General features: G+C 48.0%; 1 protein-coding gene across 1 annotated transcript in view; it reads left to right on the top strand.

The window, feature by feature from the left end:
* The window catches only part of npepl1 (aminopeptidase like 1), a 45659-nt gene that overhangs the window by 10811 nt on the left and 20295 nt on the right, over positions 1–14553 (top strand). Inside the window, exons 3-6 of the mRNA XM_068000704.1 lie at positions 6458–6628; positions 7540–7629; positions 11994–12075; positions 12299–12441. Of these exons, the coding sequence (XP_067856805.1) occupies positions 6458–6628; positions 7540–7629; positions 11994–12075; positions 12299–12441 (486 nt within the window). The remainder of the gene's footprint in view (positions 1–6457; positions 6629–7539; positions 7630–11993; positions 12076–12298; positions 12442–14553) is intronic.

Below are 14553 nucleotides of genomic sequence, written 5' to 3' on the forward strand. Positions count from 1 at the left end.
TTTCTTATGTTCACCCTGCCCGTTATTTCCTCAAAGAACTCTAATAAATTTGTCAGACATGATTTCCCCTTCATAAAACCATGTTGACTCTCCTTGATTGTATTATGAGTCTCCAAATGTCCTTCTACTACTTCCTTAATAATGGATTCTAGCATTTTCCCAATGACAGTTGTTAGGCTAACCGGTTTATAGTTACCTGCTTTCTGTCTCACTCCCTTCTTAAATGGGGGTGTTACGTTTGCGGTTTTCCAAACCGTTGGGACCTTTCCCGAATCTAGTGAATTTTGGAAGATTACAACCAATGCATCCACTATCTCTGTAGCCACTTCCTTTAAGACCCTCGGATGCAAGCCATCAGGTCCAGGGGACTTGTCAGCCTTTAGACCCATTAGTTTACCTAGTAATTTTTTTCTAGTGATAGTGATTGTTTTTAGTTCCTCCCTCCCCTTTGTACCTTGATTTTCTACTGTTATTGGTATGTTATTAGTGTATAACTGTTCAATTCCTCTGCCATTTCCTTGTTTTCCATTATTATTTCCCCAGTCTCATCCTCTAAGGGACCAATGTTTACTTTAGCTACCCTCTTCCTTTTTATATACTTGAAGAAGCTTTTACTGTCAGTTTTTATATTTCTTGTTAATTTACTCTCATAATTTATTTTCTTCCTCTTTATTATTCTTTTAGTCATCCTTTGTTGGTTTTTAAAGTTTTCCTAATCTTCGGGCTTAGCAGTAATCTTTGCCATGTTGTATGCTTTTTCTTTTAACCTGATACCATCCTTGACTTCCTTAGTTATCCATGGTTGGTTCACCCTTTTTGTGGAGTCTTTCCTCCTCACAGGGATATATTTTTGTTGCGAGTCATAAAATATCTTTTTAAATGTTTTCCACTGCTTATCCACCATCATACCATCTAATCTGTTTACCCAGTCCACTTTAGCCAATTCCACCCTCATTCCTTTATAATTGACCTTATTTAAGTTTAATACAATAGTTTCAGACCCAAGATCCTCGCTCTCAAACTGGATATGAAATTCTATCATGTTACGATCACTGCTTCCCGAGGGATCCTTTACTTTGAGATCATTAATTAATCCTGTTCCATTACCCATTACCAGATCCAAAATGGCCTGTTCCCTGGTTGGTTCCCCGACGTATTGGTCTAAGAAACAGTCCCTAATACACTCTATGAACTCCTCCTCCGGGCTGTTTTTGCCAATTTGATTTGTCCAATCTATGTGAAAGTTAAAATCGCCCATGGTTATTGCATTACTTTTTTACAAGCCCCCCTTATTTCCTGATTTATATTTTGCCCAATAGTGTAGTTACTGACAGGGGGCCTATATACTACTCCCATCAGTGATTTCTTTCCCTTGCTATTTCTTACCACCACCCAAATTGATTCGACATCTTGATCTTCTGAGCCAAGATCATTTCTCACTATTATACCAATTTCATCCTTTATGAACAGAGCTACCTTTACCTTTTTTCCTATCCTTCCGAAATGTTAAATAACCCTGAATATTTAGCTCCCAACCTTGGTCACCTTGCAACCACGTCTCTGTAATGGCCACGAGATCATACCCATTTGTTTCTATTTGTGCTGTCAATTCATCTATCTTATTACGAATGCTGCGCGCATTCAGATAAAGAACCTTTAATTTTATCATTTTACCATTCTTTCCTACCCCGGCCCCATTTGCTAGTGCACTCTAATGTTTGTACGCTCTATCCCTTTCTGACACACTCTGTTTATCATTACCCCCATCACTTTCCTGTACTACTTCCTTGTCTTTTCCCCTTATCAATCTAAACTTCGCCCCACCTGAGCCCCCCCCCCCATTTAGTTTAAAGCCTTCTCTACCGCCCTAGTTATTCAGTTTGCCAGAACACTGGTCCCAGCATGGTTCAGGTGAAGCCCGTCCCAACGGAACAGCTCCCTCTTTCCCCAGTACTGGTGCCAGTGCCCCATGAATTGAAACCCACTTCTCCCACACCAATCTTTGAGCTATGCATTCATCTCTTTAATCTGATTTACCCTGTGCCAATTTGCTCGTGGCTCAGGTAATAATCCGGAGATTATCACCTTTGTGGTTCTGCTTTTTAATTTAGTCCCTAGCTACTCAAACTCCCTCAGCAGAACCTCTTTCTTAGTCCTACCTATGTCGTTGGTACCTACGTGGACCACGACAACTGGATCCTCCCCCTCCAACTCCAAGTTTCTCTCCAGCCCTGAGGAGATGTCCTTAACCCTGGTATCGGGTAGGCAACACAGCCTTCGGGACTCTCGCTCTTGGCTGCAGAGAACAGTGTCTATCCCTCTAACTATACTGTCGCCTACTACAACCACATTCCTTTTTACTCCCCCCACTTGAATGGCCCGCTGAACCACGGTGCCGTGGCCAGTTTGCTCATCCTCCCTGCAGTCCCTGCACTCGTCCACGAGGGCTGCAAGAACCTCGTATCTATTGGACAAGTGCACAGGCTGAGGCTCCTGCAATGCTCCCTCCTGGATCCCCGTACCCGCCTCACTCACAGTCACACCCTCCTGTCCCTGACCACGTGCCAATTCTACAGTATTTAGTCTAAGGGGCGTGACTGCCTCCTGGATCAAAGTGCCCAGGTAACTTTCTCCCTCCCTGATGCCTCGCAATGTCTGCAGCTCGGACTCCAGCTCCTCAACTCAGAGCCGAAGTTCCTCGAGCTGCAGACACTTACCGCAGAAGTAGTCGCCCTGGACAAAACTGTCCAGTAGCTCCCATATATTGCAGCTGCAACACATCTCCTGCCCTGTCATAACTATTTTATTTATTTAATTGATTACTACAATGCCAATCAGATTATTTTTAGGTTGAACCAAGTACTGGCCTTGTTTAATTTATTAAATTAAGTTTAGTTTTTAAAAAAAAAAATTAGTTTTATGCGATAAGTTTCTTAGCCCACAGTCCTAAGAAAGAAGAAAACAGAAGAGATACTCACCACCAACCACCTACCTGCCTTACCTCTGACGTCACACTGCAGTTTTGTTTTGTTGTTGCTGTGACCCGCTCTTGGTCCGCTCCTCACACTCTCGGTACGCGCCTGTCCGCTCTCGGCACGCTCCTCTCCGCTCCCGGCCCGCTCTTGGTCCGCTCCTCACACTCTCGGTACGCGCCTGTCCGCTCTCGGCACGCTCCTCTCCGCTCCCGGCCCGCTCTTGGTCCGCTCCTCTCCGCTCTCGGCACGCTCCTCTCCGCTCCCGGCCCGCTCTTCTCCGCTCTTGGTCCGCTCCTCACACTCTCGGCACGCTCCTCTCCGCTCCCGGCCCGCTCTTGGTCCGCTCCTCTCCGCTCTCGGCACGCTCCTCTCCGCTCCCGGCCCGCTCTTCTCCGCTCTTGGTCCGCTCCTCACACTCTCGGCACGCTCCTCTCCGCTCTCGGCCCGCTCTTCTCCGCTCTTGGTCCGCTCCTCACACTCTCGGTACGCGCCTGTCCGCTCCCGGCCCGCTCTTGGTCCGCTCCTCTCCGCTCTCGGCACGCTCCTCTCCGCTCCCGGCCCGCTCTTCTCCGCTCTTGGTCCGCTCCTCACACTCTCGGCACGCTCCTCTCCGCTCTCGGCCCGCTCTTCTCCGCTCTTGGTCCGCTCCTCACACTCTCGGTACGCGCCTGTCCGCTCTCGGCGCGCTCCCCTCCGCTCCCGGCCCGCTCCTCTCCACTCTCGGTACGCGCCTGTCCGCTCTCGGCGCGCTCCCCTCCGCTCCCGGTCCGCTCCTCACACTCTCGGTACGCGCCTGTCCGCTCTCGGCGCGCTCCCCTCCGCTCCCGGCCCGCTCCTCTCCACTCTCGGTACGCGCCTGTCCGCTCTCGGCGCGCTCCCCTCCGCTCCCGGCCCGCTCTTCTCCGCTCCTCTCCACTCTCGGTACGCGCCTGTCCGCTCTCGGCACGCTCCTCTCCACTCTCGGCCCGCTCTTCTCCGCTCTCGGCACGCTCCCCTCCGCTCCCGGTCCGCTCCTCACACTCTCGGTACGCGCCTGTCCGCTCTCGGCGCGCTCCCCTCCGCTCCCGGCCCGCTCCTCTCCACTCTCGGTACGCGCCTGTCCGCTCTCGGCACGCTCCTCTCCGCTCCCGGCCCGCTCTTGGTCCGCTCCTCACACTCTCGGTACGCGCCTGTCCGCTCTCGGCACGCTCCTCTCCGCTCTGCTGACTAATCAAATGCACCTCACCCCTTACTGCACCGACTCCCCTCACTCACCAAATTCCCAATTATAGACTCTGTCAAAACCAGACTCCTTCGACAGCTGCTACTCCGTGCTCCCTCACTCTGTGCGTTAGCAAAACCCTTTTTGATCCTAAACTGGGACTGTTTTGGCATCCCTTATTAGTACAAGCACTCCCAGCTGAGGTATAATATGGGATAAGTGAAGAGTAAAGCTTCCTCTACACTGCTTTCTCCCCCCCACCACCCTCTGAAAGGGGATCCCTACTGCATGAGTGTTGAATTTCCTTATCTCACACAAACCGTCTATATACTGTTCCTGGGTGAGCCTGGTAATTTGTGTTTTTACCTGGGCAGACCCTCACTGTGGCTTCTTTCCCACAAGGATCTGACTGAAGACTGTCAAACACATTTCAGTCAGCACTCTTATCACATCGGTGTGGGTTGGATTTTCACTTAGGTTCAAGAGCTGAGTAAACAACAGGGCTGATTCACCAGGCCTTTACTCCAGCGAGGTGCATGGGTTGGAGAGTCAGGGCTACTGTGTTAAAGCCCTATCTCCACTGGGACTGCAGGGTCAGTGAATTAACAACCCTTGTATGTTAACCCACTTACACCACCCCCTTCCATTGATAACAGTCACACTGACACGAGAGTGTTTAACACCAACCCACTAAGAGTTGTAGAACCGAAAAAGAAGCTAATCAGCAGTAAGTACCATCACAGGTTTGTGTTGTCCCACAGACGTCCTACAGAATCAGTTTTCCCTTTGTTCACAGAACCTGTCTGTAGCCGCCTGGAAACCACCTTCTTGTGCAGTCTGGTGGAGAGGATACTAGGCTGGGACTTCATCTAGTCTCTCCGGCATGGCGCAGAGAGCTCCTTTACATATAATCGGGGCTGCCATCCCAGTGCAGTACTGTCGGCGGTGTCGTCTTTCAGATCAGACATTAAACTGAGGCCCTACCGGCGCTCTCAATGGACATAAAAAATCCCCTGGCACTATTCGAAAAAGAGCAGGGAAATATTCCTGGTGTCCTGGCCAACATTTATCCCTCAACCAACGCTACCAAAAGCAGATGATCTGGTCATTATTACATTGCTGATTGTGGGAGCTTTGTGTGTGCAATTTGGCTGCCATGTTTCCTACATTACAACAGTGACTACGCTACAAAAATACTCAATTGGCTGTAAACGCTTTGGGACGTCCTGAGGTCGTGAAAGGTGCTGTATCAATGCAAGTTCTTTTATTGGTGGTAGAACCTCATTACTTAGGCCTTGATGTCTGCAACTCCCTCCCTAAATCTCTCTGCCTCTCTACTTCTCTCTCCTCCTTTAAGAACCTTCTCAAAACTCATCTTTTTCTCCAAGACTTCAGTCACCCCTCCTAAACTCTGTCCCCTGGCTTAGCGATCCATTCCTCCTGTTATCATTTTATAAAGTGCCTTAGGACATTTTGAATGTTAAAGGTGCAATATAACAGCAAATTGTTTATGTCTTTTGAGGCAACTAAATTATTCTTATTATTATTTGTGCAGTTCTTTCTTTATTGCTGTCATACATTTCACTTCTGCCAGAGAGTTCCTGTTATTTTTCACTAGTTCTTTTTGTGCCAGATGGGAACTCTTCTGGTGGGACCCATGGCTACTGAAGATCCTGCTGATATCTACAGAGCTTGGTTGAAATTTTTAGGGTGTAGGCAGGTCCTGTATCAGGGTTTGAGACTGTGCCATTTAGCCACTGCTTGTTCACTCCCGGACCACTGTATCTCTATTAACACTGTAGGGGGGAGGATGAAATTGAGAGCTCTTTAAGAACATAAGGAATAGGAATAGGAGCAAGAGTAGGCCATACGGTCCCTTGAGCCTGCTCCATCATTCAATCAGATCATGGCTGATCTTCTGCCTCAACTCCTCTTTCCTGCTCTATCCCCATATCCCTTGATTCCCTTAGTGTCCAAACATGTCTCAATGTTGGACGAATGGCTCCATCAGAGGGTGGACTGTGGACTTATTCCCAAGATTTTCCCACAATCCATTCCAGAGGAAGGAGAGAAGTCAGTGGACGTTGACTTGAGAATGTTCACTGCTGTAGCGTGAATCTACGGCTGATAACAGAATGGCCTGGGCAGAGGTCGGCTGTGTGCACACTCGGTCTTGAATGGTATGTGCTATGGGGAGGGGGTGGAAGAACTATAAAACGATCAAGAGAAGAGAATGAAGACTCGGGACTTAGTGTTGACTCGGTTTGCTCCTCTCTTTCAGATGGTCTGTGAGCGCTCTGACGTTTTTGCTTCTGCTTGTGCGATTGCAAGGGCGTTCCCGCTCTTTTCCCGCCGATCCAGTGCCTCGAGGCGCACGGACAAACGTGTGGTGACGGTGGAGTTCCTACTCGTCGGACAGAACAATGGCCCGATTGAAGCAACAACACTCGAGGTAATTAATCAGGAAACCTCCCTGCTGAACTTTGTGCTGTGAATGTGAAGGTTTTAGAACAGTTAATTACATAGAAATTAAAACACCAAAACAGGCCGTTTGATCCAACTAGTCTACGTTGGTGTTCGTCATCTGCACGAGCAGTAGCCTTAACCCTGTGTGCCCACTTTGTTCTCATATCCCTTTATTCCCCTTTCCTTCAACCACCTAACCTATTCTTAAACGTTGACATGTTGACTGCTTCAGCCACTAATTCAGTGTCCGCTGTGGCTCAGTGGTCGCACTCTTGCCTCATATGGATCTAGAACCTGTACTTTATATTACATGATGTAGAAACTGCACTTTATATTATCCCATTCTCTAGAACCTGTACTTTACACTATCTCATAGGTTTAAACCCTGTAGTTTGCTTGCTCACTTCAGTTTTATCAAATAACCAAATATTTGTTGACAGCAGCTGGTTTTCATTGATGTTACCAGTGAATATTACCCCTCCTTTCTGTGAGGAGAGGGACCAGACAGAAGTGCCTTGTATTCCTGTTACTGTTTATAGTGACTTTACAACACGGGTCACTCAGCCCAGCCGGTCCGTGTTGGTGTTTATCGTCCACATGCGCAGTAGTTCCAATCCCTTGCGCCGGCCATGCCCCTAGTAGTAGCTATTAAGACTCCTGGTACCCAGGTTTCCTTGAGGATCATCTCCCAGGCACTCCCACAGCCAATGTCAGTGTGCACCTCTGTGGGGTGAAAGGACAGCCTGAAATGGTGAGTCTCCACAGCACTGATATAACCAGTGTATATTTCCCAGGGGTGAGAGTATGAACAGTAAGTGCACAGGTCCGAGGCCGCAGGACGCTGCTTTGGGAAGATGAAGGTTGCTGATTTCTGTACATTCTCTCTTTTGTTCACAGTGCCTAGCGAGTGCTGCTGATGGGATCCGGCTGGCAGCTCGCATCGTGGATACACCCTGCAATGAAATGAACACCGATACCTTTCTCGAGGTGAGTGGCCAAGGTTTAATTCTGGTGTCCGTTCCTCAGTTTGTTTTCGAAGTTGTGGTTGAAGAACTGCGCCTGGACTAAAGACCTATTGGGCCTCGGACAATGCAGCTTGAGCGGGAGTGACCAGGGTTCATTTTGGTCATTGAAAGTCAGACAACAGAAGCTCAGTGTTTAATCACTTGTGGTGCGGGCCTGTTTCATGCACATCCAGAACAGTTTTTGTTAACTGGTGACACCCATGCCGACTGCTACAGTGTAGATTTTAACTGACCATAGGACCCACTGAGCAGGCAGTACTAGTTTCCAGGTGTTCATTCTTTGATTCTGTGATGTTGCCAACATGGGGGTAATGCAGATGAAGGGGTTAAAGGTTGTGTTTGGATGATGAGCTTGGTTATTGTGAAGTATTGCCCCCTCGTTCATTGTTACCTGATATTCCAGCAATCCATGGTACAGTGCCTGCGGTCCTCTCAACCTATAAGGTCAAACATCTTGCATTAAATATAACAAATATATAAATACGTCACAGGTGTTAATATTTGCCAAGCTCGTAATGCGTGCTACTTCAATGAATAGCAGGCAACCAAAGCCACTCAGCAGCATCAGTCAAACAGCAGGTCCTCGACCTTTTCTTCTTCAGGGTAGGTTGGCTGGTGCATCCAAATGGCGTATCCTACGACCTTCCTGTTCTTTTTCCCTCTTCTTTCAACTTTTTCTTTTCCTGAATCTTTTTCAACTTTTATAATCGGTGGAATTTATGGAAAGCCACTGCTGTGAAATTTCTCTGATGGAAAATGCCCAGATCATGAATCGAAGTACTATTCAAGATGGAAAGCATTTATACTAATGGCTTGGGGAGCTGGAGGGGGTGCTGTGGGTGCGCACCATCTGGGAGACTGGGTGGTAGAGTGGGTGAGCACAGCTGGGAGACTGGGTGGTAGAGTGGGTGAGCACAGCTGGGAGACTGGGTGGTAGAGTGGGTGAACAGAGCTGGGAGACTGGGTGGTAGAGTGGGTGAACAGAGCTGGGAGACTGGGTGGTAGAGTGGGTGAACAGAGCTGGGAGACTGGGTGGTAGAGTGGGTGAGCACAGCTGGGAGACTGGGTGGTAGAGTGGGTGAACAGAGCTGGGAGACTGGGTGGTAGAGTGGGTGAACAGAGCTGGGAGACTGGGTGGTAGAGTGGGTGAACAGAGCTGGGAGACTGGGTGGTAGAGTGGGTGAACAGAGCTGGGAGACTGGGTGGTAGAGTGGGTGAACAGAGCTGGGAGACTGGGTGGTAGAGTGGGTGAACAGAGCTAGCTGGGAGGGTTGGTGCATATTCCACTTTCAACTTTTGGATCTGGGTTGTGAAGCTGAGACCAACTGGACACAAGTCATGTCTCTGGTGCCAGAGTCCTACTTAGCATCAGTTTGGGCAGCCTCAGTCCATACTCCTGTGAGTGCAGGACGACAACACTGAATGGTCATTCTCACTCAGGCAGCCACAGGACAGCTGGTGTGGGAAATGAAATAATTCTCACATTTGTGGTAGGGAGTGATGTTCTAAGACTAAGTGGTGAGGCATGAACACATGTAAGGGAGCTTTACTCTGCATCATGTTATACATGAGCTGAGGGTGCTTGATACTGAAAGAAATGGAAGAATATTCCATTGGAGCAGCTGGGTTCCTCAGCATTCCCACTCCCACAGGCTCCAATCTGTGTTCACCCACTATATCATCCAGTCTCCAATCTCTGTTCACCCACTATATCACCCAGTCTCCATTCTGTGTTCACCCACTATATCACCCTGTTTCCAGTCTCTGTTCACCCACTATATCACCCTGTTTCCAGTCTCTGTTCACCCACTATATCACCCAGTCTCCAGTCCCTCTTCACCCATTATATCATCCAGTCTCCAATCTCTGTTCACCCACTATATCACCCAGTCTCCATTCTGTGTTCACCCACTATATCACCCTGTTTCCAGTCTCTGTTCACCCACTATATCACCCAGTCTCCAGTCCCTCTTCACCCATTATATCACCCAGTCTCCATTCTGTGTTCACCCACTATATCACCCTGTTTCCAGTCTCTGTTCACCCACTATATCACCCAGTCTCCAATCTCTGTTCACCCACTATATCACCCAGTCTCCAATCTCTGTTCACCCACTATATCACCCAGTCTCCATTCTGTGTTCACCCACTATATCACCCTGTTTCCAGTCTCTGTTCACCCACTATATCACCCAGTCTCCAATCTCTGTCCACCCACTATATCACCCAGTCTCCAGCCTGTGTTCACCCACTATATCATCCAGTCTCCAATCTCTGTTCACCCACTATATCACCCAGTCTCCAGCCTGTGTTCACCCACTATATCACCCAGTCTCCAATCTCTGTTCACCCACTATATCACCCAGTCTCCAATCTCTGTTCACCCACTATACCACCCTGTTTCCAGTCTCTGTTCACCCACTATATCACCTAGTCTCCAGTCTCTGTTCACCCACTATATCACCCAGTCTCCATTCTGTGTTCACCCACTATATCACCCAGTCTCCATTCTGTGTTCACCCACTGTATCACCCAGTCTCCATTCTGTGTTCACCCACTATATCACCCAGTCTCCATTCTGTGTTCACCCACTATATCACCCAGTCTCCATTCTGTGTTCACCCAATATATCACCCAGTCTCCATTCTGTGTTCACCCACTATATCACCCAGTCACCATTCTGTGTTCACCCACTATATCACCCAGTCTCCAATCTCTGTTCACCCACTATATCACCCAGTCTCCAATCTGTGTTCACCCACTATATCACCCAGTCTCCAATCTGTGTTCACCCACTATATCACCCAGTCTCCATTCTGTGTTCACCCACTGTATCACCCAGTCTCCAATCTGTTCACCCACTATACCACCCAGTCTCCAATCTGTTCACCCACTATATCACCCAGTCTCCATTCTGTGTTCTCCCACTATATCACCCAGTCTCCATTCTGTGTTCACCCACTATATCACCCAGTCTCCAATCTCTGTTCACCCACTATATCACCCAGTCTCCAATCTCTGTTCACCCACTATATCACCCAGTCTCCAATCTCTGTTCACCCACTATATCACCCAGTCTCCAATCTCTGTTCACCCACTATATCACCCAGTCTCCAATCTCTGTTCACCCACTATATCACCCAGTCTCCATTTTGTGTTCACCCACTATATCACCCAGTCTCCAATCTCTGTTCACCCACTATATCACCCAGTCTCCAATCTCTGTTCACCCAATATATCACCCAGTCTCCATTCTGTGTTCACCCACTAAATCACCCAGTCTCCATTCTGTGTTCACCCACTATATCACCCAGTCTCCATTCTGTGTTCACCCAATATATCACCCAGTCTCCATTCTGTGTTCACCCACTATATCACCCAGTCTCCATTCTGTGTTCACCCACTATATCACCCAGTCTCCATTCTGTGTTCACCCACTATATCACCCAGTCTCCATTCTGTGTTCACCCACTATATCACCCAGTCTCCATTCTGTGTTCACCCAATATATCACCCAGTCTCCATTCTGTGTTCTCCCACTATATCACCCAGTCTCCATTCTGTGTTCACCCACTATATCACCCAGTCTCCAATCTCTGTTCACCCACTATATCACCCAGTCTCCAATCTCTGTTCACCCACTATATCACCCAGTCTCCAATCTCTGTTCACCCACTATATCACCCAGTCTCCAATCTCTGTTCACCCACTATATCACCCAGTCTCCAATCTCTGTTCACCCACTATATCACCCAGTCTCCAATCTCTGTTCACCCACTATATCACCCAGTCTCCAATCTCTGTTCACCCACTATATCACCCAGTCTCCAATCTCTGTTCACCCACTATATCACCCAGTCTCCATTTTGTGTTCACCCACTATATCACCCAGTCTCCAATCTCTGTTCACCCACTATATCATCCAGTCTCCAATCTCTGTTCACCCAATATATCACCCAGTCTCCATTCTGTGTTCACCCACTATATCACCCAGTCTCCATTCTGTGTTCACCCACTATATCACCCAGTCTCCATTCTGTGTTCACCCACTATATCACCCAGTCTCCATTCTGTGTTCACCCACTATATCACCCAGTCTCCAGCCTGTGTTCACGCTGCCTAATTTTTCTCTCCCTAGTCTGGGGTTTTAAGGCCCTATTGCTGCTCTGACTGAGATCAGTTAGCTCAGCACGGACCAGCAGCTGAACGGTGGGCCCTCTGGTCTGCATGTCTCAATTCCATACTGGCAATCCATTTACCTTCTGGGCCATTAACAGAACCTGTTATTGGAATTTTATTGACTCCAATGGATATTTCATTTTACAGGAAATTAAAATGGTTGGGAATGCACTGGGAATTGTCCCTACCATTATCCGGGGCGAGGAGCTGAAGGAACAAGGATTCGGAGGTAGGTTTTCATTTCCTCATCTCTGTACTGTGTGTCTTTATTGAGCTGTGAACAGTGGTAAAGAATGCAGTGTTTCACAACATGTGCCGCCGATACTAGGGAGGAGCAGAACAGCCTCGAGCACAGTGAATGCTGTTTAATTTTCAGTGAGCATCATGGCACGCCCTATTACTGTAGACCTTTGGTTACCTGGATCTTATCGCTTCTGTTTCACCATTTCTAGGTATATATGGCGTTGGGAAGGCAGCAGTATATCCGCCTGCACTTGCAGTTCTTAGCTATTCGCCAGAGGGCGCTACACAGACCATCGCCTGGGTCGGCAAAGGCATTGTGTATGATACAGGAGGCCTGAGCATTAAAGGCAAGGTAGGAACCTCAGTGCGACCAGTTATGGAACTGTGTCTAGTTATCAAGTCACAGAGGCTTAGAATTCCCACCTTGGGATCCAGCAACATTCCTAAAATCATTGTGGAAGCAGTTTCGAGTGGGCATGAGCCCAAATGCACAAAACTGCCCCTGACTCAGCACTGTTCAGCAATCCTGCATCTAGTTGTATCCTGTGCTCATTCTCTACCAAAATAGACTATAAGAGAGGCTGAGGCTCACTTGAAATGTGGGTTGATAGAATATTATTCAACTTTGGGATTAGGGTGTGAATGCAGTCATGAGTAAGGGGATAAAATTGTCTTCTCTCTGTCAGCTATAAAAGATCTGATGAGAATTAAGTTTGGACAGTTTCCACTGGGCATCAGTCTATAAGCACAGAGTGTCCCAATTCAGGATTATGTGACAGCCTCAATCTGAGAGGAACTGGGGAGCCAATGTTGGAAATTTAAAACATTTTATTTATCAGTCTCTGAAAATATATTTATTTTCCAAGAACAAATGAAAAATCATTTACTTCATAGTCTGGGGAGATCTCTTACAGACTTTTCCCCATATTCTTTCCTTCTATACCAATATTGCCAGACCTTGCATTCTGTCATCCCTGTTCTATCAACCCCTTGGTTCCCTCTCCACAATGCTGCCGAACCATAGGACTCCCTCCTGTTCCAGTCTCTGCAACCCACCTCCCCGTGTTCTAAATTCCAGGACCATTTCGTCAATGCTGCAGAACCTCCGGACTCCCTCCCGTGCTACTAAAAAATAGTGCTGTCAAATTCCAGAACTACGTCCTCTGAGCTGGCAAGCCTAGGAGGAAGGAAGCCTTGGAACAAGAAGATCCCCTTCACAAGCTGCACCGCCCCCCTCCCCGCCAACCACCACCACTGATGTGCTTTTTTTTTATTCGTTCATGGGATGTGGGCGTCGCTGGCGAGGCCGGCATTTATTGCCCATCCCTAATTGCCCTTGAGAAGGTGGTGGTGAGCCGCCTTCTTGAACCGCTGCAGTCCATGTGGTGAAGGTTCTCCCACAGTGCTGTTAGGAAGGGAGTTCCAGGATTTTGACCCAGTGATGACGAAGGAACGGCGATATATTTCCAAGTCAGGATGGTGTGTGACTTGGAGGGGAACGTGCAGGTGGTGTTGTTCCCATGTGCCTGCTGTCCTTGTCCTTCTAGGTGGTAGAGGTCACGGGTTTGGGAGGTGCTGCCGAAGAAGCCTTGGCGAGTTGCTGCAATGCATCCTGTAGATGGTACACACTGCAGCCACGGTGCGCCGGTGGTGAAGGGAGTGAATGTTTAGGATGGTGGATGGGATGCCAATCAAGCGGGCTGGTTTGTCCTGGATGATGTTGAGCTTCTTGAGTGTTGTTGGAGCTGCACTCATCCAGGCAAGTGGAGAGTATTCCATCACACTCCTGACTTGTGGGTGAGCACAGCTGGGAGACTGGGTGGTATAGTGGATGAGCACAGCTGGGAGGCTGGCTGAACAGAGCTGGGAGGCTTTGGGGTGTCAGGAGGTGAGTCACTCGCCGCAGAATACCCAGCCTCTGACCTGCTCTTGTGGCCACAGTATTTATGTGGCTGGTCCAGTTAAGTTTCTGGCAATTGTGACCCCCAGGATGTTGAATGTGGGGGATTCGGTGACAGTAATGCCGTTGAATGTCAAGGGGAGGTGGTTAGACTCTCTCTTGTTGGAGATGGTCATTGCCTGGCACTTGTCTGGCATAAATGTTATGTGCTCAGAATCACCATCTGAAACTGTACCTCAGAAAGCTTCTTAAATTCATTTTCCAGCTTATTTTCAACTCATTTGAAAAAAACGAATTGAAATAATGTTACAGTCAGAGCAAAGATGTGATTCAACTTTTGCACTGAGAATTGTTTTATTATAAACAAGCATTTTTTTGAATTCTCAGTGTAAAGAATATGAAGCACAGATGCCATAATTACCTCACCACTGTCTAGAGTAAAAATTAAATAATTGATAGTGAAACTTTCCCTGAAAACAGCTTTTAAAATTTATTCTCCCATTTTTTTTTCAAATCATTCGGAAAAGGAAATTCAGAAATCCCCATGCAGCATAAGTTGCAGCT

The sequence above is a fragment of the Heptranchias perlo genome, chromosome 19 (assembly GCF_035084215.1).
Source record: "Heptranchias perlo isolate sHepPer1 chromosome 19, sHepPer1.hap1, whole genome shotgun sequence".
NCBI classification, from domain to species: Eukaryota; Metazoa; Chordata; class Chondrichthyes; order Hexanchiformes; family Hexanchidae; genus Heptranchias; species Heptranchias perlo.